This window comes from Dama dama, chromosome 9 (genome assembly GCF_033118175.1).
Source record: "Dama dama isolate Ldn47 chromosome 9, ASM3311817v1, whole genome shotgun sequence".
NCBI lineage: Eukaryota > Metazoa > Chordata > Mammalia > Artiodactyla > Cervidae > Dama > Dama dama.
The window spans coordinates 110469993-110495045 of NC_083689.1; the positions used below are offsets into that span (position 1 = coordinate 110469993).

Here is a 25053-nt window from a genome sequence, read left to right on the forward strand (position 1 = left end):
GACCAGGAGAGGGGACAGGAGCTCTGTGTCTGGGGACCAGGAGAGGGGACAGGAGTTCTGCACCTGGGGACCAGGAGGAGGGAGAGGAGCTCTGTGTCTGGGACCAGGAGAGGGGACAGGAGCTCTGTGTCTGGGGGACCAGGAGAGGGGACAGGAGCTCTGCACCTGGGGACCAGGAGGAGGGACAGGAGCTCTGTGTCTGGGGGACCAGGGGAGGGGACAGGAGCTCTGCGCCTGGGGACCAGGAGAGGGGACAGGAGCTCTGTGTCTGGGGACCAGGAGAGGGGACAGGAGCTCTGTGTCTGGGGACCAGGGGAGGGGACAGGAGCTCTGCACCTGGGAACCAGGAGAGGGGACAGGAGCTCTGTGTCTGGGGGACCAGGAGAGGGGACAGGAGCTCTGCACCTGGAGACCAGGAGGAGGGACAGGAGCTCTGTGTCTGGGGGAGCCAGGAGGAAGGAAGAGGAGCTCTGCGCCTACCTTTCAGGAAGCAGCTGCTCTTATCCCCACTCAGGAGTAGAAACAGAGTCTCCAGGGAAAAGGACAGGGAAATAGCTTTGTGATTAGGATAAAGCCAGGAACCCTCTGTCACTTTACTCACCTGCTTTTTGTTAGGCAGGTGTGTGAGCAGACGTGTCATTCATTCCAATGGTGTGCAGGACTACAGTGAGCGAGGGTGGCCCCTCGTTCTCATTGATGGCCCTGGTCTAGCCTCACTAGGAGAAGGCTGTAGGTGGGGTTTCCCAGCCAGAGTCCCCAGAGATGACACAGTCCTCGCATCCTTGCCCATCCTCCCAGCCTCCCAGAACAGGCTGAAGGCACCCTGGGGTACAGGCCACAGTTGGAGGCAGAACAATAGAGTTTGATCCAAGACGGCATGACGCTCGCCACCCCCCCCCCTTTTTTTTCTTGATGACTCTCTTAATCTGGCAGCAACCTAAAAGCCAATAAAGACTGTAAAAATTATCAAGAATTTCTCAAGTTTTTCTGACTCATGAATACATCACAAATTAAATAAAATCTGTGTTACAAAGAAGAGAGACAAGATTTCAGGTTACCAGTCATAAAACTAGGTATCATTTTCTTTTAGGACCATCAATTTTTTTATACAAATCTTCCTTCACTTACTCATATCTTCAGCAAAATCACCTGCTATATTCAAGTCAGTGCTTGGCACCAGGAAGATGCATTTTCTTGACCCCTTCCCCACCCTCATGGGCTCAGAATCTGTAAGGGAACGGATGTGAAACCAAACACATACACCTCGAGGAATGCCATGTTGTGCTCGTGGAAAGGCCGTTATGGAAACATAGGAGAAGGGTGGTTTTAGCGTTATCTGTCTTATTCTTCTATGGGATTTATGTTTCTTAGTCACTTCATCTCATAAGTAGACACATAAGAACTACATTACTAACTCATTTTAACAACTTTTGAATTCACAGAGATGAGACAAGCAGTGCACTAAGAAAGCCACTGAAGGAAACGTATGATTAAATTCACAGAATTTTAGTGCTAGAAGGAACTTTAGTATTCATCACATTCTCATTTTACTAAGGTCAAAAGAGTATGACTTCCTCAAGATTCCACGTTTAGTTACTAGAGGATCAGGGATGAGAATCCCAGTATGCAAGGTCCTAAAAACAGAATTACAGAAGGAGGAGCTAACCCACTCCAGTGCCCTTGCTGGGGTAATCCCATGGACAGAGGAGTCTGGCAGGCTGTGGTCCATGGGGTCACCAAGAGTCAGACACAGCTGAACACACATGCTTCACACGAATCAAAAAAGCACCGTAGACAAACCACTATAGTTTCCCTTCATAGCAGTATATATCGTTGACAGCTTTCAGTTTAAAATGTTCTCTGTTTTAATTTTTGAAATCTCAGAAGTGTTGGTCATTGTAAGAAGTGAAAATCCAAGCATTGTTACTTGGTCGCTCAGTCATGTCTGACTCTCTGCCACCCTATGGATGGCAGCACAGAAAGACAGGAAATGTCCTTCACCGTCTCCCAGAGCTCGCTCAGACTCATACATCTCAAGTCGGTGATGCCATCCAACCATCTCATCCTCTGTCCCCCGCTACCCCCCTGCTCTCAATCTTTCCCCACATCAGGGTCTTTCCAATAAGTCGGTTCCTCACATCAGGTGGCCAAAGTATTGGAGTTTCAGCTTCAGCATCAGTTCTTCCAGTGAATATTCTGGGTTGATTTCCTTTAGGATGGACTGGTTTGGTCTCCTTGTGGTCCAAGAGGACTCTGAAGAGTCTTTTCCAACACCACAGTTCAAAAGCATCATTTCTTCAGTGCTCAACATTCTTTATGGTCCAACTCTTATATCCATGCATAACTACTGGAAAAACCATAGCTTTGACTATATGGACCTTTGTCGGCAAAATGATGTCTCTGCTTTTTAATATGCTGTCTAGGTTTGTCATAGCTTTTCTTCCAAGGAGCAAGCATCTTTTAATTTCATGGCTGCAGTCACCATCCACAGTGATTTTGGAGCCCAGGAAAATAAAATCTGTCACTATTTCCACTTTCTCCAAATAAGACAGATGTCGATTTCTCTGATAGACTGGAGATCTGGAGGTAGGCGGTCCAGGTGGGTTCCACAGCTGTGGCTCCGCAGGTGTGGTGGATCTCAGTGTCAGGGATTCAGACTTTTTCTGTCTTACTCTACCATTCCTGAGTATGTTTCCTCACAGTCCAAAATGACTGCTTGAAATCAGTCATTACATCTGCATTCTACACAACCAGAAGAAATAAACACCAAGAAAGCACATTTTCATGTTAAACGGACTTCCGGAAGCCCCACGCGTCACTTCCACCTGTATGTTATTTGCCAGTACTTCACTCCAGCTGCTGAAGACCAGAGAAGCTGCCACTGTGTCCCTTACGGGACGTACCGCGGCCCCGCATGAACTCAGGGTCTGTTAGCAGGGTGAGCGCTGCACCAGACAACCATCTCCACCACAGGCTTATGAGTGAGATGTTCATTCTCAGAAAAAATGTGGACACCATCACAGTATGTTCCCTTTAGCCATCCTCTTCTGTTTTTATATTTTCCTTAGAACTGTTACCTGACAACCTGTCCATCACCCTTCCCTTCTAATCGTGCCATTGAACTTTTCCTTTCTCTAATTCATATGTCCTTATTTGACCTCATCCTGAATTTCTTTCCTGCTTCCAGATCTCCAACAACATGGGGAAAAGAAGAACCCTGAATTCAGCACTATATACCAAGTGGGGTGGCCCATTTTTGACCATTAATTGCTGACCAGTTGACAGAAGCATTGAAAGAGGATTGAGGAAAGAATGAGACAACAAATTAAGGGTTTCCCACAATAGTAAAGCTGGTGGGCAACTTAGTAATTGTTGTCTAATACTGAATACTAAGTATAACAGGGAGATAGGTAGGTTGGAGAAATCCTCAGAGAATTGAGCAGCCTGAAATGGAAGGATCAGGGAGAAATTACCCTAGTGGTCTCTCAGGGTCCCTTCCGTGACTGAGATAGCAGAGTCCTTTCAACAGCTTATTAATAATAGTGATAAGAGCAAGTCTTTCTTGTGACAGTACAAAATGGTCATTCTCAATCAGTCAGTTCAGTCGCTTAGTCGTATCCAACTCTTTCGACTCCATGGACTGCAGCACGCCAGACCTCCCTGTCCATCACCAGCTCCCAGTGTTTACTCAAACTCATGTCCATTGAGTTGGTGATGCCATCCAACCATCTCATCATATTGGGCACCTTCCTACCTGACGTTTTGTCAGAGCTCTCCATCATGACCCTCCTGTCTTGGGTGGCCCTCCGGGGCATGGCTCCTAGTTTCATTGAGTTAGACAAGGCTGTGGTTCATATGATTAGATTGGTTAGTTTTCTGTGATTGTGGTTTTCAGTCTGGTTATTCTGTGAATGAATGATTGACTCATATTGATTCACTATGAATGAATGGTTTATTCACTGATAAAATGAACATTGAATGTGTTAACAGACTCCATGTTGTCACCAAGATTATGAGTGAACACAGTATGATCTTGCCGTTTAAGGATCTCACAGGCTATAAAAGAAGAAAGACCTGTACAGGATAAATCAGAATTTGTTGTGATAAATTACATACTTATCTGAGCCTAAGGCTCAAGGATGCAGAGGGGAGGGAATAGTTAATCCTCCTTAGGTGGGCCTTTGCGGAGGGGGGACACTGGAGAATTAGTAGGAGTTCGGCGAGTGAAGAGGCGGCCACAGGCCTTTGTCAGCAAGCACAGGCCGTGGCAGGGTTGGGCGTGGCAGCGTCTGGCAGCTTCGGGGACCGTTTGCTTCTTGGTCACTTTGCTCGACTACTGCATGGAGTCTCTGGTACCCAGAAAGCAGATGGACTTGGAAAAGTAGGATGCACCAAATTTTAAAAGAATCTGTGCACTAGGCTAAGGGATTGAAACTCGCTTTGGTGGATAATATTGACCCAACAAAGGTTCCTCATCAGAGCAATTATATTTTAAAATCAAGTCTATTTTATCCATATATTGATGGTGACATTATGATAGATGGATCTGAGAGAGAAGAGCGATCAAAGAAGACAAATTAGAAAGCTGTTGTAGGTGCTCTTTCCTGTCAATCCAGTCATTTATTTTTTAACATAAAATTATTATAAAAACACTATTTCAAACTCTTGCTTTGCCATCTTATAAGACAATGCTCTTAAGGCGATGCTGTCTCATAAGAGAGGCTTGTTTTCCATTTGTTTTTTCCCCTGCAGGTATCCATATCAGCCTTGAGGCTGTGTAATGGGGTAAAAGGGAACTGAGTGGTTGAACGAGATCGAGGTAATCCATCCACTGTGCTAGAGGTAGAGGCTCCCTAGGAAGGTGTGATTTGCTGAGCCACACGGCAGGAGAAGGATGCAGCAAGGACACTGCAGGAGGGGGTCAGAGAGAAAATAAACGTGCTTTCGGGCTCTGAAGTGCTAACTTACACTGGAATTATAGAGGCCAAGGCAGGCTTAGAAATAAAAAACAGGAGAGTTTGATGTACTTAATTTAAAAAGCAGGGTTCATAATATATATAAACAGACATGTATAGTCATACAGTCTCTTGATGCAAAAGAAATACAGTAGAATATTAACCCCAAGAGGGGGCAGGGGAGGGGTCACGATTCTAACGACCCGGTGATGCTGGGCACAGGCAGCAGGCGGCCTAGAGCAGAGAAAACGTGCAGGGATTTGAATTGTTTCAACTTAACGTAATAATATTTCTAGTTATCTTTCTCACAAAAAAAAATGAGACCATTTATAGGTAAGGCTGAAGCCCTCTTCCAGGATCACCCTCAATTCTAGCCCTTTCTCCCCACACCACATATAAGTACTGGTTTTTTTTTTTTTTTTTTTTTTTTTTTTTAAGTTCATTGCAAAAAGAAAGTCATCATTCTGAGTATCAGTTTTCCATGTAGGCCTTCTGAGAATATTTGGGTGAGGAGGGAACTGTCCATTTATAGAAAGAGCTGAAAATGAGATCTAAGTACAAGACTGGCGGAAATCACGGTCATGCTATGAAAAGCATGACTTTACACAGAGACTTTGCATTTAACTTGGACCGTGACAGAGAAGGGAGGGCTGAGCTTGCTTCGTGCTTGATGTGAGGACAATTTCGTCCTACGTGAATTATTCTTATGTACACTCTGTCTGATTTCCTGAAGGATTTTTCAATCACATCTTTGGAGAGAGTGGGTATTTATGCTATACCATGTGTCATTTGTTAGGAAATTAAAAAGGAAAGCTATCCAGTCAGCCTCACTCCAGAACCTTTGCCCCAGGCTATTAATAATAGAGGGTTCTCCTATAAAAGAATCTCAAAGGAAAAAAGATCACAGATATTGTTTGTTTAAGCAAATGCTCATTATTTCCTGGGAAATGTGCCCAGTTGAGACAGAACGCCAGGCCAGGAAACTAAAATTTGTGATCCAGATAAATGGAACCAAGGACTAATACTTTTAAGTTTCATTAGGTCCCATTTGTTTAGTTTTGCTTTTATTTCCAATATTCTGGGAGGTGGGTCATAGAGGATCTTGCTGTGGTTTATGTCAGAGAGTGTTTTGCCTATGTTCTCCTCTAGGAGTTTTATAGTTTCTGGTCTTACATTTAGATCTTTAATCCATTTTGAGTTTATTTTTGTGTATGGTGTTAGAAAGTGTTCTAGTTTCATTCTTTTACAAGTGGTTGACCAGCTTTCCCAGCACCACTTGTTAAAGAGGTTGTCTTTTTTCCATTGTATATCCTTGCCTCCTTTGTCAAAGATAAGGTATCCATAAGTTTGTGGATTTATCTCTGGGCTTTCTATTCTGTTCCATTGATCTATATTTCTGTCTTTGTGCCAGTACCATACTGTCTTGATGACTGTGGCTTTGTAGTAGAGTCTGAAGTCAGGCAGGTTGATTCCTCCAGTTCCATTCTTCTTTCTCAAGATTACTTTGGCTATTCGAGGTTTTTTGTATTTCCATACAAATTGTGAAAACCCTAAAGACTCTTCCAGAAAATTACTAGAGCTAATCAATGAATATAGTAAAGTTGCAGGATATAAAATTAACACACAAAAATCCCTTGCATTCCTATATACTAACAATGAAAAAACAGAAAGAGAAATTAAGGAAACAATACCATTCACCATTGCAACAAAAAGAATAAAATACTTAGGAGTATATCTACCTAAAGAAACAAAAGACCTGTACATAGAAAACTATAAAACACTGATGAAAGAAATCAAAGAGGACACAAACAGATGGCGAAACATACCGTGTTCATGGATTGGAAGAATCAATATTGTCAAAATGGCTATTCTACCCAAAGCAATCTATAGATTCAATGCAATCCCTATCAAGCTACCAATGGTATTTTTCACAGAACTAGGACTAATACTTTTAAATACTCCATGAAGTATTCAACATTGAAGAAATTCTCAAAATCTTGTTGGGAATAGAAATAGGTCTCAAAAAAAAATATCCAATGGGCATGGCTCCTGATAAATGTGCTACAATGTAACTATGCAATACTACTTCCAGAATATTTTAACTGGTTCAGATATTTAAGCTTGAAGTTTGTGGGTGCTCTGCAGATGGTGACTACAGCCATGAAATTAAAAGATGCTTGCTTCTTGGAAGAAAAGCTATGACTAACCTAGACAGCATATTAAAAAGCAGAGACGTTACTTTGCTGACAAAGGTCTTTCTAGTCAAAGCTATGGTTTTTCCAGTAGTCATGTATGAATGTGAGAGTTGGACTATAAAGAAAGCTGAGCGCTGAAGAATTGATGCTTTTGAACTGTGGTGTTGAAGAAGACTCTTGAGAGTCTCTTGGACTGCAAGGAGATCCAACCAGTCCATCCTAAAGGAAATCAGACCTGAATGTTCATTGGAAGGACTGATGCTGAAGCTGAAACTCCAATAATCTGGCCACCTGATGTGAAGAACTGACTCATTGGAAAAGATCCTGATGCTGAGAAAGATTGAAGGCGGGAGGAGAAGGGGTCGACAGAGGATGAGATGGTTGGATGGCATCACCAACTCAATGGACATGAGTTTGAGTAAACTCTGGGAGTTGGTGATGGACAGGGAGGCCTGGTGTGCTGCAGTCCATGGGGTCTCAAAGAGTCAGACATGACTGAGCGACTGAACTTAACTGAAATGTACCCATGCCCATCATAGACAAGAAATACAAGCTGTTAGAGTAGAAAAGAAACCAGTATGGAAGTGGTTAGATAAAAGAATGTTTCTGTCTAATATCAATTATCTAATTTATTCATAGGCTTAGTTACTTAAATTATGTATCTTCATATTTTATATTCCTGCTTGTGTATTTATCCACATTCTTGTTTTTTGAGATTGTATAAATAATTTTATTTGAGGGTTTAAGTTGAACTTTTTTGTTGATATTTTTGTTTTGTTTTGTTTTTCAGAAAATAGCAAAAATCAAACAGGAATAAAACTGAGTGCTTTAGAGAACAGTAAATGTTGCTATACTTTCTTCTCTGCTGCACAGTCAAAATAAACATGATTTAATAATTTTATACTAATTTTTATTTTACTTTTTGAAGGCATAATTAGCATCTGTTTTAATTTTAAACATTTATTTTGTTTCATAATCTTTTTAAAAATTATTTATTTTAATTGGAGGCTAATTACTTTACAGTATTGTAGTGGTTTTTGCCGTACACTGACATGAATCAGCCTCTGGTGTGCATGTGTCCCCATCCTGAGCCCCCTCCCACCCTCCTCCCCACCCCATCCCTCTGGGTTGTCCCAGTGCACCAGCTTTGAGTGCCCTGCTTCATGCATCAGACTTGGACTGGTCATCTATTTCACATATGGTAATATATTCAAGGTCCAGAAGCTATTAAGAAGGTATTTCCTCTTGGCATTTGCCAGGTCTCATTATTATAGGGATAATCCTACTTTGTTACCACATTGATATATTCTAAAGAAATAACATATTCCATTCACTGTACCAGAATTAGAATTTTTTCAGCAGTCTACAGTCAGAAGAGATTTCTGTCTACATGCAGACACATTACCATGAAAAATATTGGAAAATTTAAATGACATAAAAGATGTAAATCTAATAGTCTAAACGACAAACTTTCACAATAGTTTCATGTCTTTGTTCCTTTCTAGAAGACTAAATAGCTAAGGTGAAATAATTAGAGTATCCAATTACCTTGGTCCTCTAATCATGTAGGGAGTTATCTCGCCCGAGAACTAATTAAATACCCACAATGATGACTTTCTTTTTCAATGAACTTTAAAAAATAAAAAACACTGAGAAAAAAGTGTGTAGTACAATGTCGCCTCCACTGCCTGGAAGTCTCCCCGGCTGGCTGTTGTGTGCCCGGGATCCCCGGGCTCGTGGTCGGTGAGAAGCGGGCAGGAAAGCCTGAGGGAGAAGGCAAAGACGCCAGGCAGGCTGGCGCGAGCCCTGCGCCCCTTCTGCACAGCCCGGCTTCTGTCCCTGAGATGGGCTGTGCCCCCAGGCCAGCGCGGACTGCACCAGGCAGGCCCGCAGCGCCCGGTCCAGGGTCCAGACGAACAGGTGCCCGGGAAGGGGAGAGGCCGGCCACGAGCCGGGAGTGGTGAGCGGGTCTGTGGCCCGTCCTGGTGCTGGCCTTGCGGAGCACAGGGGCCCAGAGCTGTCTGGGAAGTTAAACTTCAGGAAAATGAGTCTCCCGGAGCCTCTGTATCGGTCTGATGCAGACCTAAAGAAAGGGTGTTCCGTGGAACTTTAGTCTTTTTTCATTTAGTTTTCACTAAGTTCTTATTATGCACTGGGCACTTTTCTAGGTGCTAGAGATACAGCAGTGAAAAAATTCTTTAAGGAAGGTAAATTTTAGACAGTAAACAGAATAAAAGTGTAAACAAGGCGAATTTCTGTGGAAGAACATAGAGCTGGGGAAGAGGACAGGAAGTGCTGGGAGCTGGGTTAGTATTTAAACAGGGTGAGCGGTGAAGGCTTCCCAGGAGAGGAGATCCCGGCTGTGGAGGGGGTCAGGGAGAGAGCATGCGGTACAGACAGCCGGGAAGGAACACTCCGGGGGCAGGGACTGAGCGCACCGGCCCGAGGCGAGCCCGCGGGGACGCGGCTGGCGGGCGAGTGCTGCAGGGGGACAGTGGGCCTGAGCCCGAGCCGCGCGGGAGCACAGAGCCGCCCTCAGCGGGACGCCTCCAGGCAGCAGGCGCGGGGCTGGCGGCCGTGAGGTGCCGCGAGATGCCCCGGCGGGTGTGTCTGAGGTTCAGAAGCCAGGCCGAGGCTGCCGGTGTCTGTGTGGGCTCCACTTAAAGTCACGAGACTGTCCTGCATCCCCGGAGCAGAAAAGGAAGTGATCCCACTGACGTCCCAGGCAGCATCGCCTTCAGGAGGCAGGGAGAAGAGAGGAGACCGCGTCACCATTCCGAAGGCCCAACAGCGGACCCTCCACATGGCAGAGCTAGGAATGAATAGCCGTGTAAGCCAGCGGTCTGGGGCTCAGCGCACAAAACTGTTCTAACACCCAGAGCTGTCAGCGGTATCAGGGGCTCATATTAGCAGCTGCCTCCCTCGCGTGGGAGATGGTCCCAGACCTGCCCGCGCCTCCCGCAGGGTCAGGGACAGAGGGGAGAGCCCTTCACACTTCCTCGTCACCCGTACGGTGTTAAATGGTATTCCCACAGATCCCTGTATGCTTTCTGTATGTGTCAACTAAGCTTCGAAGCAAGCACTTAACCAAGTATATTTTGACCTGAGATGGCTGATAAAATGGACGGCACCCCTCACTTCTCCTACCCCCTTCAGTTTAGAGACAGGCTTTTTAATCCATTTATGTGTAGTTGGAGGATAATTGCTTTACAGTGTTGCGTTGGTTCCCGCCGTGCATCAGCGCGCATCGGCCGTGGGTGTGCAGGGTCCCCGCCCACCCCGGGTTCTGGCCGAGCCGCGTGAGCGCTCCCCGCGCCGCAGCGGGGCCCCTCCGGCTCTCTCTTTTAGGTACCGGCTCTGTGCATGTTTCCTTGCTCCTGTCTCCTTTCAGCCCACCTCTCCCTCCTCTCTCTGCGTCCGTGGGTCTGGTCTCTGTCTGCCTTACAGACAATCATTTAATGTACTGGAAATCCTTACCTTCTTGGTCTCAGTATTGCAGATCATTCTCTGTGCCCTCTTCCTTATAATTTTAAGATACCACTTCAAGAACAGAACCAACCGTGCACGGGAATCGCCTGCTGTGAGGATTCGGCTCTATTATTGCCTATGTGAGGGTGGAGCGACGGGAGGAAAGGGGTCAGAGAGCTGATTGATGGCGCGTGGGTAGGAGATGCGCTTAAAATGCACCGTTTGGGCCCTCAACACCCACAGGATGTTCCATTTTAGAGTGTTTGCTACAGAAAGGATAAGCGTAAAATAAACAGTAAAAGTTTCAGAAAGAATTATTGCTGATAATTATCAGTGAGGTGTATAGTTCCTTTAGAGAAAAACACAGTTTTTGCCAACTTAACGCATGAGACAGTTTAAATGCTAAATCCATTACTTTGTATCTGCATCGTCATAAAAAAAAGAGATTCGTATATAATGTTACTATCAGGATGAGATAAGTAATTATATTGTGCCTTTTCCCACAAAAGTGGAAAGATAGCTTTTCAACAGTTGACACTCCTTTGCTATCCCTCAGCCAGCATCCATCACAGCTTTAAAGTGACCAGGAGATTCTGTATGGTTAAGATTTGGAACAAATAGTGATTACTGCAAGATGGGAGAACTCAAGGGAATCATAGAAAAGTGACTTCCATAGAAATGAAACTTTCACAGGGTGGTAAAAATAAGCCATGTTTCTTTTGTCTACTTCTGAAAGCACTAGGTGTTCTAGGGTATTTGATTTTCTCTTCAGGGTATCATTTAAAAAACAAAAAAGTCAAGTGAGGAAAATAAACAGGCTGTTTCTTCACCCATTTATAAGATTTATACAAAAAGAAATGTCATACAATTCACGTGGCAAGGAAGACTTCTTTAACAGCTGAAATGAAGAACAGTGAGAGTTGGATTGACTGATGTTTGAAGTGTAAAAGAGCCAAGGAAAATAGAAAGGATGCATTAGAACATAAAGAGCCTAACGCATATGTCTCAAAACATCCTTCAGACGTTTTTTCTTGCTTTACACTAGCAAGTGGTAAATAACTGGTGTCTGAAGCTCCAAACGCCTCCTGGCTCCTTCTCAGCCTTCCGCAGCAAGGCATGTATTGAAGTGACAGTGTTCTGAGGTTCACTGCAGTAAGCTGACACGGCTGCTCCTAGCCAGAGGCAACCCGTCTCCCCCCAGTCCCAGAAGCATTTCAGCTGTATCACAGTCTGATCTGGTCCGTATCTTTGTTATAGCATTCAGCATACTGAGCTCAGACATTACCTGTCTTCTCTATCGACAAAGCAAAAACTGCCCTTGACAAAGTTGAAAAAGTTGTTCCTGATTCTTGCCAAATGTACGTGACCCCGTAACAGAGGACCACACACGGTACTGATGCTCAGAAAAGCCCGCCGCCCTGGCCACCGTAGGAGCTGGTAAGCTCTGTGGGCCTGTAGGAGGCGCCCTGGAGGCACCTCCTGGGGTCCTCCTGGCCAAGCTGGGAAGCGGGAAGGAGCAGAGAAGGTCCAAACAGGCTCTTCTGCTTCCAGCAGATAAAAAACCCTCTCTCTCCTCCTGCTCAGTCTGCAGAGGCAGGGCTTAGAGGAGTTTCTAGATGCTGAGGGTGCCGTGGATTTCTGTGGCCCCAGGAGTCTCTGAATTCAAGATCAGCCTGTGCAGTGAGAGCCCCACTGTGTCTGTCCGTCTGCTGTGGGAGCGGCAGTACTGCTATAAAGTCAGATTCGGGCTTTAAGGTGAAAATAAATCTTTTCTATTTTTTAACTGAAGTATCATTGGTGGACTATATTGTATTAGTTTCAGGTGTACAACATGGTGATTCAAAATTTTTATACGTTATACTCCATTTATAATTATTAGAAAATATTGGCTGTGTTTCCTATATGTTTTGAATGGTTAAAATGAAAATTTAGGAGAGAATTTAAAAATAAATGAACAACAACAAAGCTCTGATGAAGTGGAACCCGCAGCATCCTTGAGCTGCCTGCGCGTGCCCGGGGGCCCGCGGTGCGGCAGGAGTCGCACCCACGCGGACCCCTCCCATCCGTGTCCCGGCTCCTCCCTGCCGCTCGGTCTCGTCGCTTTTGCTTTCTTCAGGGAGCCCTCTTCTCTGTTTCCTCAGCCACTACCTCTCCCCCTTTGCCTGGTTAGCTTCTCTAGATCTTTCACATTTGTTTAAACTTCGCTTTCTCTGAACACCTTGCTTGATCTTTCTGACCAGGTCAACCCTCTGTTATAGACACTCTCTCTGCAAACACTTCCGGTTACCACTCTATGTTTCCTCCTGCGGTTTTCTCGATCAGCACACGGTAAGCTCTGTGGTGGTGGAGACTTGTTCTCCGTAACTCCCCTTCATTCCCCAGCACCACCCACAGCACCTGTCAGAGCCTGTGTGCTTGACAAATACAGCTCATCATCTGTGGAATGAGTGAGTGGATAAACCTGTTGATTTCATTCGCCTGGTCTCCTTTCAATTTGGCTTTCTCAAAACAGTTAACAGTTTGAAAAAGCCTCCCGATAAAGAATGCTGCTCTGTTGTTTTAACTCTATAGGTAGGAAGGGATCATGCTCATCTAGGGCACCAACAAAATGAAGGTCAGTCAGTTCAGTTCAGTCACTCAGTCGTGTCCAACTCTTTGCAACCCCATGGACTGCAGCATGCTAGGCCTCCCTGTCCATCACCAACTCCTGAAGTTTACTCAAACTCATGTCCATTGAGTCAGTGATGCCATCCAACCCTCTCATCCTCTGTCGTCCCCTTCTCCTCCCACCTTCAATCATTCCCAGCATCAGGGTCTTTTCAAATGAGGATTCAAATGAGCTCTTCACATCAGGTGGCCAAAGGATTGGAGTTTCAGCTTCAGCATCAGGCCTTACAATGAACACCCAGGACTGATCTCCTTTAGGATGGACTGGTTAGATCTACTTGCTGTCCAAGGGACTCTCAAGAGTCTTCTCCAACATCACAGTTCAAAAGCATCAATTCTTCGGCACTCGGCTTTCTTTATAGTCCAACTCTCACATCCATACATGACCACTGGAAAAACCATAGCTTTGACTAGACAGACCTTTGCTGGCAAAGTGATGCCTCTGCTTTTTAATACACTGTCTAGGTTTGTCATAGCTTTTCTTCCAAGGAGCAAGTGTGTTTTAATTTCATGGCTGCAGTCACGATCTGCAGTGATTTTGGAGCCCCAAAGAAAAAAGGTACAGTCAGTAACCCAAATTTTCTCTTAGGGCTTTAGGAGAAGGAAAACCTAGCATCAGTCAATATGTCACAGGCTATATCTAATCCTGCTTACTTTGGAACCATTTCTAGTTAAAGTGATTTTATTTACTAAAATGAATTCATTCCAATCTTTATAAGTACCTTCAATCTCTAGATATGGGACTGCCAGGTGTCCTGGGAGTTCTGTAGCGTTTAGTGTTTAATAAGCAATATCATGAATGATGGTAACTTTAGGAAGTAGCAGAAAACTTGAATCTACTTAGAAGACAGCCAGGAAAGTCAATAAATGATTATTAACTATTTATGAAAAGATTCTAAATCATTTAAAATACATGTAAAAAACTGTAGTACACCTTGAATGTTTTTATTCCCCTTCCCCTGCATTTTGCTTGTTTATTTGTTTGTTTTGGCAATGAGATAAGAAAATATAGGAAGGACATCCAGGAGTGTCTATGAATAGCATTAAAAGGTGGACTGGTTGATACCTTTTCTTGAACTGAATTGGAAGTAGTCAACTATTTCTGACTCTTAAGAAAATCATAAATATTTAGAATTACCCTCAAGGACATTTGATACATAGGAGACTTGAAACACTGGTGTGCCAGAGACTGAAACTCATTCTAGAAAAGCTTTTGGCACTTGGAAAGGGTTCACATCGATTACAAGAATGTATTCTGCTGGCTCTGAAGTCACAGTTCTATTAACTAGTGACCAAAAATATTTAAAGGTTACTGTGTATTAATATCTAATTGTATCTAGGTATTTAGGTTGATTTCATCCAAATTTTATATTATGATAGTGAATATAATAAATCCATTTTAAAATTTCTTTTTAAGGGAAATTTGGTATGGAGCACAAACATATTCTATATTCCTTTTGTCTCGGTCAACCTCACTGTGGAAGTCTAGCTTTTTATCCCACCAGCTTACTCATCTTGCAGCATCATGCCTCACAAGGAAAGAAACTGCCTCTGGAAAGTAAGGGTGCCCTCAGCACTTGGAAGGGAGGTCAGATATTGCCACATCAGGTGAAACAAACAAGAGCCCTGTAACATGGTTTCAAAAAGGCTTTGTTTCATAGTGTTCACCTCTTTTGGGTCCCTTGGCTTGGGAGCTACAAGGATCAAAGTCAGGGAAAGCCATTGAGACAGCCTGCTGGCTTCCCTGTGGCATAGGCTGGGCGTGGACCCCCCCCCGGAGCCGGGGCTGGGTACCTGTGGGCGGCAGGCGCGGTGGCTCTCCGGGGGGGGGTCCTGCAGCAGTACACAGGGTGGGCAACTGTCCTCTTTTCTTGCCTAGGACTCTCAACAACTCTCCCTTCACAGCGTCTGAAACCCAGATTAAACCTGGAAATTAGCTAGTGCAATTCATTTACTAGAGGTAAAAGCCAAGACCCAGAAAATATGAGACGCTCAGCATCTCTCGTGTATGTTTAAATGTCAGAATGGGATTGATGATGCTTTGCTGCTTTGGGACTTGGCCTGGGGAGGGTGCGTGGCTCTGACTGTGCCAGACGTGCTGCCTTCAGCCCCCCGCGGAGGTGGCCCTTCTGAAAGCGGCAGCCTCACCTCACTTCCCTGCGCCCGACGCTGAGCAAGGCGTTTGCAGGTGGGAGGTCAGTGCGCCGGCTCCTGGGGCCCAGAGAGACCTTCTGTGGCGTCCAGATGGCTCTGAGAATGAGGGCGGAAGCGAACCTGACAGGATGGTACTGGCTTTGAGCGTGCATTTTTCTTAATTATGTTAATTAAGTCTTAAAAGGAAACTGTTCTAGGAATAGTCGCCCTTGGAGCCCAGATCCCGCTCCTCAAAAGGTGCGTCTCGCAGGCCCATTCCACAGGCCCTTCACCTCCTGTGTCTTATGTGAGGGTTTCTACAGGAGGGAGGGTATCCCGAGAGAAGAAAACCGAGCGGGAAGAGTCAGAGGGAAGGCCGCGGTGTCCTCTCTGTAACTCGGGGCCCCCTGAGGACAGCTTCCTTCGGGGGCTCCCCTGGCGTCTCCACCAGTCCTGACATCCCCAGGCCGCGTGGACGGGGCTCCGGCTCACCTGCTCCGCTGCCCCTAGGGAAGGCGGCGTGTGGAGCCCTGCCCCAGGGCTGCCCTCGGGGAGCACTCAGCACTCCGCTTCCTCCCCGGGGACCCCGCGGACCCCCCTAAAGCACTCTGTTCAGAATTGAAAAGGGCTGCTCTGGGCCGGAAACCTGCGCCCTGCGGCCTCACAGAGCGCGGAGCTCTCCCTTCTCCGCTCCTTCCTTTATTAGTGGGGCCAGCAAACACCACCTCCGGTCCCCAGGGACCGGCCCTGGGACCCAGTCACCCTCTTTCGCAGCTGGGTCTATGCTGGGGGCCGGTGCGGGGCGGAGAAGACCAGCGGCCTGGCTGCGCGCAGGGAAGCCCTCTCAGCCCGCAATCCCGAGGGACCGCGGACAGCCGCGCTCTACGTCGCGGAGACTTCTCAGCGCCGAGACCTGGGTCGCCAGACCTGGGCTGGACTGTCCAGCCCTCAGGCCGTCCGCCCTGCCCCTGCCCTGCACGCGGTCAGAAACACAAGCTCACGGAGACCTCAGGAGGCCTGACTGTGCCTCTTACCTCTTCCTATGCTGAAATTTCATTTCTTTCTTTTCTGTGTACAAAGCTCCCTTTGTAGTACAGTTATAGCTATCTGATTTGAAAAGTATCATGATGTTCTGATGTAGAATATTAAAGTTAGTAAGTTTATTTTTATGTACCCCAAACACAGAGAGACTATAATCTTTTCCACTAAAATAGTCATAAGAATTTGTAGCCTCATACTTCGGTTTGAGGAGAGACAATTGGTTCTAAACCTATTATGAAGTTTCTGTTGATGAACTCATTTCTTCTCCACTGCTTGTTACGAAAATGTGAATATTGAATTTAAACTCTAATACAGTTCTCACTCTTTCTGCAGCACCTGAAATCCTTAGAGGCTGTGCCTATGGACCCGAGGTGGACATGTGGTCTGTGGGAATAATCACCTACATCTTGTAAGTGAATAGCATACCATTTCCTTTTGCTATAGTATCTTCTAGTTACTTATGTGTGCATGTATGCTAAGTTGCTTCAGATGTGTCCAACTCTTTGCAATCCCATGGACTGTAGCCTGCCAGGCTCCTCTGTCCATGGGATTCTCCAGGCAGGAATACTGGAGTGGGTTGCCATGCCCTCCTCCAGGGGATCTTTCCCACCCAGGGATCGAACCCACGTCTCTTATGTCTCCTGCTTTGGCAGGCAGTTTCTTTACCACTAGCATCACCTGGGAAGCCCAATTACTTACAATCCTCATAAAAAAAAGCAAGATTCCTTTTAACTTTTTGTGGTTCTCTATGATGTACTAAAAGTAGTTAATGAAAGAATTTTCAGAAAATGAGCATCATGTTTTATTTTGTCGTTTTCTTGGGGCAAGAACTTCTGTCTAGGGCTTGCTTCACTATGTCTCATTGTACTATGCAGTATATCGCAGACTTGGGGAACAATTCACTATTTGATGATAGTAATGAGCATCACTGCAGATAGTGATTGCAGTCATGAAATTAAAAGATGCTTACTCCTTGGAAGGAAAGTTATGACCAACCTAGATAGCATATTAAAAAGCAGAGACATTACTTTGCCAACAAAGGTCCGTCTGGTCAAGGCTATGGTTTTTCCAGTGGTCGTGCATGGATGTGAGAATTGGACTATAAAGAAAGCTGAGCACCGAAGAATTGATGCTTTTGAACTGTGGTGTTGAAGAAGACTCTTGAGAGTCCCTTGGACTGCAAGGAGATCCAAACAGTCCATCCTAAAGGAGATCAGTCCTGGGTGTTCATTGGAAGGACTGATGCTGAAGCTGAAACTCCAATACTTTGGCCACCTGATGAGAAGAGCTGACTCATTTGAAAAGATCCTGGTTCTGGGAAAGATTGAGGGCAGGAGGAGAAGGGGATGACAGAGGATGAGATGGTTGGATGGCATCACCGACTCAATGGACATGGGTTGGGTGGACTCTGGGAGTTGGTGATGGAAAGGGAGGCCTGGCGTGCTGCGGTTTCTTGGGGTCGCAAAGAGTCGACATGACTGAGCGACTGAACTGAACTGACTGAACTGAATGAGCATGAAACCAATCCACCTATTAAACTTGCTCTTGTTTTACTTACATGCACATCATCCAAATAATAAGAGTATTATTCCTTTTTAAGGGACAAATGGTTCTTTAACCTCTGAAGCAATCCCAACTGATATATATACGTCTTATCAGGAATGTTTTAAAGGCATTTTGACTATCAGTTTTATTTCTTATATGTGTTAAGTTCTCAAGGACCTTTAGTATAATACCCTGAACTCAGGGAAAACTTCTCTCTGGTAGGAAAAAAAAAAAAAAGGGCTAAATCTTTCACTCTCTGGTATCTCCAGCTCCGTTTCTAAGCTCCTATCTACTAATAAAGAAGGGGATTCAGTCTGGCAAAGAGATGACGGAATTGCAGACAAACATGAAGGAAATAGCCTAGCGTGACGGGAGAGTGTCCGGCGAGGAAGGTTGCCTGTAGAACCGCTGCAAGAGCGGCACCTCACTGTGCTCCAGAGCTTGAGCCACAGCAGGTGGACCTGGTGGCAGAGCCGCTGCAGGGCTCACTGCTGCGCGTCTGCCGTGCGCACTCAGCCGTGTCCGGCTCTCTGTGACCCCATGGCCTGTAGCCCACCAGGCTCCTCTGTCTGTGGGATTCTCCAGGCAAGAACACTGGAGTGAGTTGCCCTTTCCTTCTCCAGGGTATCTGCCCAACCCAGGGATCGAACCCACATCTCTTGCGTCTCCTGAATTGACAGGTGGATTCTTTTTTTTTTTTTTTCTGGCTTTTATTTATTCATTTATTTATTTTCCATTTATTTTTATTAGTTGGAGGCTAATTACTTTACAATACAGGTGGATTCTTTATTACTGCACCACCTGGGAAGCCCAAGTTAATTGTTGGAACCTGTATTGTTCAAATCTGTAAAGAGATTTTGAAGGGTGTGGAAGAAAGTGAATTAGGCAGCTCAGGCTTTATAACAAAACACAGAGACTGGGTGCTACAGAACTGCCAAAATGGAGTCTGGAGGTCAGAGGTGCTAGTAGCTCAGGTCCTGGTGAGAGTGGTCTTCCTGGCTGCAGACAGCTGCCTTCTCCCTGAATCCTCCCAAGGCAGGAGCATGTTCTGTGGTCCCTCTTCTGTGAGAGCGCTGATCACAGCACAAGGCCCCACTGTCGTGGCCTCATCTCTAGATGCTATCATGCAGGGGCTTGGGGCCTCAACATTCTGACTGAGGAGAACACAGTTCAGTCCATGGTAGGAAGACGTTTGATTTGGTTAATTTAATTGTGATCTTAGAAAGTGCAGTGTCTAGGTAATATGGGCTAGGAAGAGGGTAACTAGGGTAGACTTCCAAGCAAGTTAGCAAACTCTTGAGTTCACCGGGGTTTATATATTGGTCAGTAGCAACCATAAAAAGGTTTAACAAGCACACCCTAAAATAGTCATCTGCTATTATGTAATGTCAAAAGATATTTTCAGTGATCACTTCCCTGTGTTTCCAGGATATATTTAAGCTTGAAAAGAATTTAGAGAGCTAGGGAACCATGTTTTTTCTTATGAAAGTGCAAACTTTTAGGTAATTTGTTTGTCACACTTAGTGCTTAATTTATTAGTAATGAATTCATAAGGTCACGTCATAGAATTCCTTCAGCTTACATTTAAGATCACTATTGTGCTGTGGAAGATGGTTGGCTCCTGAATTGTGTGGATGACATATTATGCTTAGTGATGTTCAGTGAAAAACTGAACTACAAATATTGCTTCATATTTGCTGCTAAAATGTAAACGTGCCCACCCAAGTAGAGTTTCTTACTGAAATGTGATGAAAGGGGTTGAAGAATTAGTGATATGTAATAACTCAGAGAGATCAAGGTAGGAAATTTAATAACATTTGCCCTGGAAACCTGAAATATGGAATGAGTGAAACTCCCATGTTACTAACACGGGAAAGTGAAGAGAAAAAAAAAAAAAATGTGACCGTTGGAGAAGCATCTTATAACCCTGAAAATAATTTTAAGAATCTATCAGGTTTCTTTCCCATCGTTCACTTAAGCCCATTAGTTGAAAGTTGCTGGCTGAGTAAGTGGTAGCAGCTAACAGTGCCGCTCACAGCTAATGTCCTTTAGTTCTGGTCTGACTTCTCTCAGCCCCTAAGCCTAGGGACTTTTTATTTCATCTGTAGTCCATTAATGATTGATGAAGTCCACTAGGCAAGGCTCAATGGAACATTTTCTCCAGCGGATTGTGCCATTGGGCTTATGTACCTCCTTTATTATTATTAAAAGTTCTACCCAGCTATTTTGTGCTATGACCGTGCTGTTTCTAAGGATGACAGTAGCTTGGCCATCCTGTTGTTTCTCAGAAGAATTCTGCTCCTTCGACCTACTAAACCTAAGCCCTTTATCCCTACAGACCAAAGCAACCGCTGTGGTTTTCAGGTCAGAATCAATAACATCAGAGATTCACACTCTCCCCTCCCGCTCTCAGCACTGTGCCTGCCCCGCGGCTCGGAGCCCCTGCTCACGCACCGCCTCGGCCTCCGGCCTCAGCTCCTCCTCGGGCCTCAGCTCCTGGCGGCCCGCGGCGTGCGGTCTTCACTGTGCCCCGAGCGCTCGGCTGCTGCTCCGGGTCTGCTCCTCCCGGCTCCACCCTTCAGGCTAAGGACCTAAACTGTGCGCTCTGTCGCGGCGCACAGGTTTGCTGACGTGTCCGGGATGACAGGAAGGCGTCTGAGTGCCGCACTTGCAGGGCTGCTATTTTTCCCCTCTAGACGCCGGAAGAGGGAACGTGCGACTTTCCTCAACTAAGCCTGGGCGGCTGGCGGGTTTCCCGCGAGTCGCGGGCAGCGGCGGCGTCTCATGGAGGCCGGGCTGCAGGCCCGTGTGCCGCGTGCCCCGCTCCTCTGCTGGAGCCGCGTCTCCCCGTCTCCCCGGGGCCCCCGCAGCGGCCGCGTCTGATGGAGGCCGGGCTGCAGGCGCTGGGTGCCGCGTGCCCCGCTCCTCTGCTGGAGCCGCGTCTCCCCGTCTCCCCGGGGCTCCCGCAGCGGCCGCGTCTGATGGAGGCCGGGCTGCAGGCGCTGGGTGCCGCGTGCCCCGCTCCTCTGCTGGAGCCGCGTCTCCCCGGGGCCCCGCAGTGCTCCGGGGGCGCCCAGCCCGGCCTCAGGGCTCCGAGCCTCGCCTTTACCCGGCTGGCTCTGCACTATTTGAAAGAAACCAGGACTGTGGAGCAGGATCCCTGAGCCAAGGAGCAGGAGAAACTGCTTCCTCTTCAACGCCTGCTGGATCCGCGGGACTGTTTCACGCTCTGCCGCCGCCCGGCCAGTTTGATGCAAGGACTTGGGGAAATGTTTCTGTGTTCATTCTTTTTCCTTCATTCTTTGTCACGTGAAACACACGCCCTGGCAAGGACTTTTTTTTTTTTTTTTTTTTTTACAGTTCCCTTTTGGTCTTCAGTGATTTAGAACCTCCTCTCACCTGTAAGCATTAGAGGCTTAGTGGTCCCACCAGCAGCTCACTTTTCCTGTCTCTCTTTTTTGTGCCAAGGGTGGTTCAGTTTCTTTTCTCCCACATTTTTATGTGACCGTGCTCGAAGGTGACGGTGGTCGTGGTGAGATGTCTGCGATGTGCAGAAGCGAGGCTCGCGTGCCTGGCCGCCATCTGGGCTGCGTCGCCTGCTGCAGTCAGTTCAGAAGGCCGTTCCCCGCGGCCGTGGAGGCTCCTGTCTGTGTTCACGCTGAGACCCAAACTGGAGTGGAATGGAAAGCCAACACGTTTTTCATCTGTATGGAAGAACTCAGTGAAAAGGACTGAACAAAAACCACTAACAACTTTTCTTTGCACCTTTTAACCTTTTTATTCTCAAAATCCTAACTTTAACATTTTATGATAAATTGGAACTCCAATGTGTCCTCTCAATTCCTGGTGGAAAAAAACACGTGGAAATAGTACTATAGCATAATGCTGGTAATAGTGTTGGCCATTATAATATTATTGTTGTTTTGTATCATAATTATTGATATGATCATAACTTTTTGTAGAAATCTTAAATTGATTTTGTATCTATTTTTCTTGCCTGGAAAATCCCATGGACAGAGGAGCATTGTAGGCTACAGTCCATGGGGTCACAAAGAGTTGGACAGGACTGAGTGACTTCACTTTCACTTTCACTTTTTCACTTTTACTTCTCTGAAGACTTGATTGTATATTTATATAATCATAAATGAATTGTAACAAGGCAATTGCACACTTAAGCTTAGCAGACGTACATTCATCACAGGAAGCTGTGAAAAAGGACAGTATTGAATTTCTGCCAAAAATTGGTGACATACACTTAGGCTTTTAAAGGCATTTTATCTTGTACCTTTTGTCCTTCTAGACTTTGTGGATTTGAACCATTCTATGATGAGAGAGGTGATCAATTCATGTTCAGGAGAATTCTGAATTGTGAATATTACTTCATCTCCCCCTGGTGGGATGAAGTATCTCTGAATGCCAAGGATTTGGTAAGTGTGACTGAAACAAAATGAAATAAAATCCCTTACATTGATTTTTTAAAATTAATTAATGGGCAGTGCCATTTTAAAAGTTAATCTCTCTTAGTAGCTTATTTCTTATTTTCCTTATAATGAAAAAAGTTTGATTCATCTCTAGCTGAATTGTCACAAATTACTGCTTATTAATTAATGAGTTTTTATCATCTAGTCAGTGTAATATAGAACCTGGAAGCCATGAAGCTATGCAGACAGCTGTGCTGGGTGACTCCAAACATAATATACCCAAATGAATTATTTTTTAAAATGGCTTGCTGTCACCTAGATTAGTTATACTTTGAATAAAGCAACATTATTTCTTGAAATGTTCAAACTTATTAAAATATCCTGATGGTAGCACAAGTCCTATCTCGCATGACTATCATAAATGAGTCACATTGTGCGTTTTGTTCGGTTTTTCATTTGTTTCACTGACTTCTCACTTCTGGTAGTATTGGAGTTTATCTTTATTCAGGACAGGTGGGGCGCTGGCCTATCCTCTGGGGCGCTGGCCCACCGGTTCTAAAATAAAGAAGATACTGGGGTGCCATTGAAGCTTTTACCATCAATTCTTTAGAGCTGTTGTCCTCAATCTTTTTGGCACCAGGGACCAACTTTATGGAAGACAATTTTTCCATGGACCGGAGGTAGAGAGGCTAGTTTCAAAATAATTCAAGCAGATCACATTTATTTTGCACTTTATTTCTAATCTAATACTGCCGCTGATAAGACAGGAAGTACCAGTCCCCAGGGCGGAGATTATGGACCCCTGTTCTAGAGAGAAACCACACAGAAATGATGAAAAACTGACTTCTGAATCATAGAAGATTAGATCTCCAAGGATCTCAGAACTCATTTAATCTTTCCTGAATTTTAAGGATGAGTTTGCTCAAGCGCAGAGAAGTGATGCACAATTTCCCAGCAGAAAGGCCTTGCTCTGCTGCAAAGGAAGGATCCAGATTTCTGGACCCCTTCTCCAGGGCTCTCTTCCCTCCGTACCATCTGTGTGCTGTGAAGAGGTCATGACATTTCCAGCAGGGTCTGCAGAGAGGCAGCATGTGTGATGTGGAGTTGTCGCCACCTCCCCCCTCGCGCCCCCTCTCCTGAGCGTCTCCGTGTCCGCCTGTCTGTCCGCTCCACCGAGAAGCCCCCGGCCAAGCCCCCTCCCTCCTCCCAGATCGTGGCCGCGGCCTCTCACCTGCCCTCCTTGCCTCTTCCTGCGTGTCTGCAGTGCCCGCCCCGCGCGGGACCCGGGGGCGGCCTCCCTTGGGACTGGGGTCCCCTCCGCTCATGGAGCCCCGGCCCGCGTTCCACGGCGCGCGGACCCCCATCCCGGCGGCGTCACACACACACACCCCGCTGTCCTCGGCGTGACTCTGGGTCTGGGCCACTGCTCCTCCGTCCTCTGTGATGCCCCTCCGTCGTCGTCCTCCTCCTCCCTCTCCACCACACACACACACACAGAGACACACACACACACACACACACACATACAGACACACACACACAGACAGACACACACACAGATACACACACACACACACACACACACACACACACAGACCGCTGTCCTTGGTGTGACTCTGGGTCTGGGCCACTGCTCCTTCGTCCTCTGTGATGCCCCTCCATCCTCCTTCTTCTCCCTCTCCACCACACACACACACACCGCTGTCCCCCACGCGCGGCGCCCCCATCCCGGCGGCGTGACTCCGCACGTGGCCGCTGCTCCTCCGTCCGCCCCGTGATGTCCCTTGTCTCCCTGCTCCTTCCTCTCCACACACACACACAGCCCTCTTTACACGGGTAGCTCATCCTTTTTAGCGTGTTTCAGTCGAAGGATAACGCTTCACAGTGTTGGTGCTTTCTGCCGTGCGGCCCGCGGATGCGCTGGGCGCGCGTGCCTCCCTCGTGAACCCCCGCCCCTGGGGGGACCGCACGGGTGACTCGGCTTGGAGCCCTGGCCGCCGCTTGGCCTTTGAGGAGACCTGGGCTTCGGGGCGCGCCGTTCTCCTCACAGTCGGTTCATGCCTCCTGCCGCTTGATCCTCCGCCCCAGGCTTCCTTTCTCAGGATGAGCATCGTTTCCATATGATGCGCTCAGAGGTGTTCCTTAACGAGGTTCAGGCTCTGGCAGAGGATGAAGCAGGTGGGCCCAGATCTTAGTGCCATGTGGACATGAAGTGCAGGCTCAGTAAATGTTCCTTGAATGAAACCATCAGTCAGGAAATGGACCAAGGATTCTTAGAAGTCCGACATGCCTGGGTTCAATCCCCTCGCCCCTCCTAATAGTTGCAGCTCTGACTTGGTGCTGACCTAACCCTTCTGTGCTTCGGTTTTCTTCTCTGGATGGTACTGGTACCTGTCCTTAGGTCTTTGGAAGAATTAAGGGATGTGATACATACTAAGTAACCATTAGTGATGGTTACTAACTCATGATAATCCCATTAGTTAGCCCCCCCTTCTGTTTCTTTTTATCTCTGATAAAAAGTTAAATAGATAAGAGGGTTAGCTGTGATGTTCCTTCATTCAGCTATACCACCTGTTGGTTAAAGCATTTACATAACTTCAGAACTAAAGGAATCTTTGAGCCCCTAAA

The 25053-nt window shown here is 46.3% G+C and overlaps 1 protein-coding gene across 2 annotated transcripts in view; it reads left to right on the top strand.

The window, feature by feature from the left end:
* The window catches only part of CAMK4 (calcium/calmodulin dependent protein kinase IV), a 251198-nt gene that overhangs the window by 218252 nt on the left and 7893 nt on the right, over positions 1–25053 (top strand). For both annotated transcript variants that reach the window (XM_061152135.1, XM_061152136.1), the window contains 2 exons: positions 16793–16868; positions 22305–22431. In XM_061152135.1, the coding sequence (XP_061008118.1) occupies positions 16793–16868; positions 22305–22431 (203 nt within the window). The remainder of the gene's footprint in view (positions 1–16792; positions 16869–22304; positions 22432–25053) is intronic.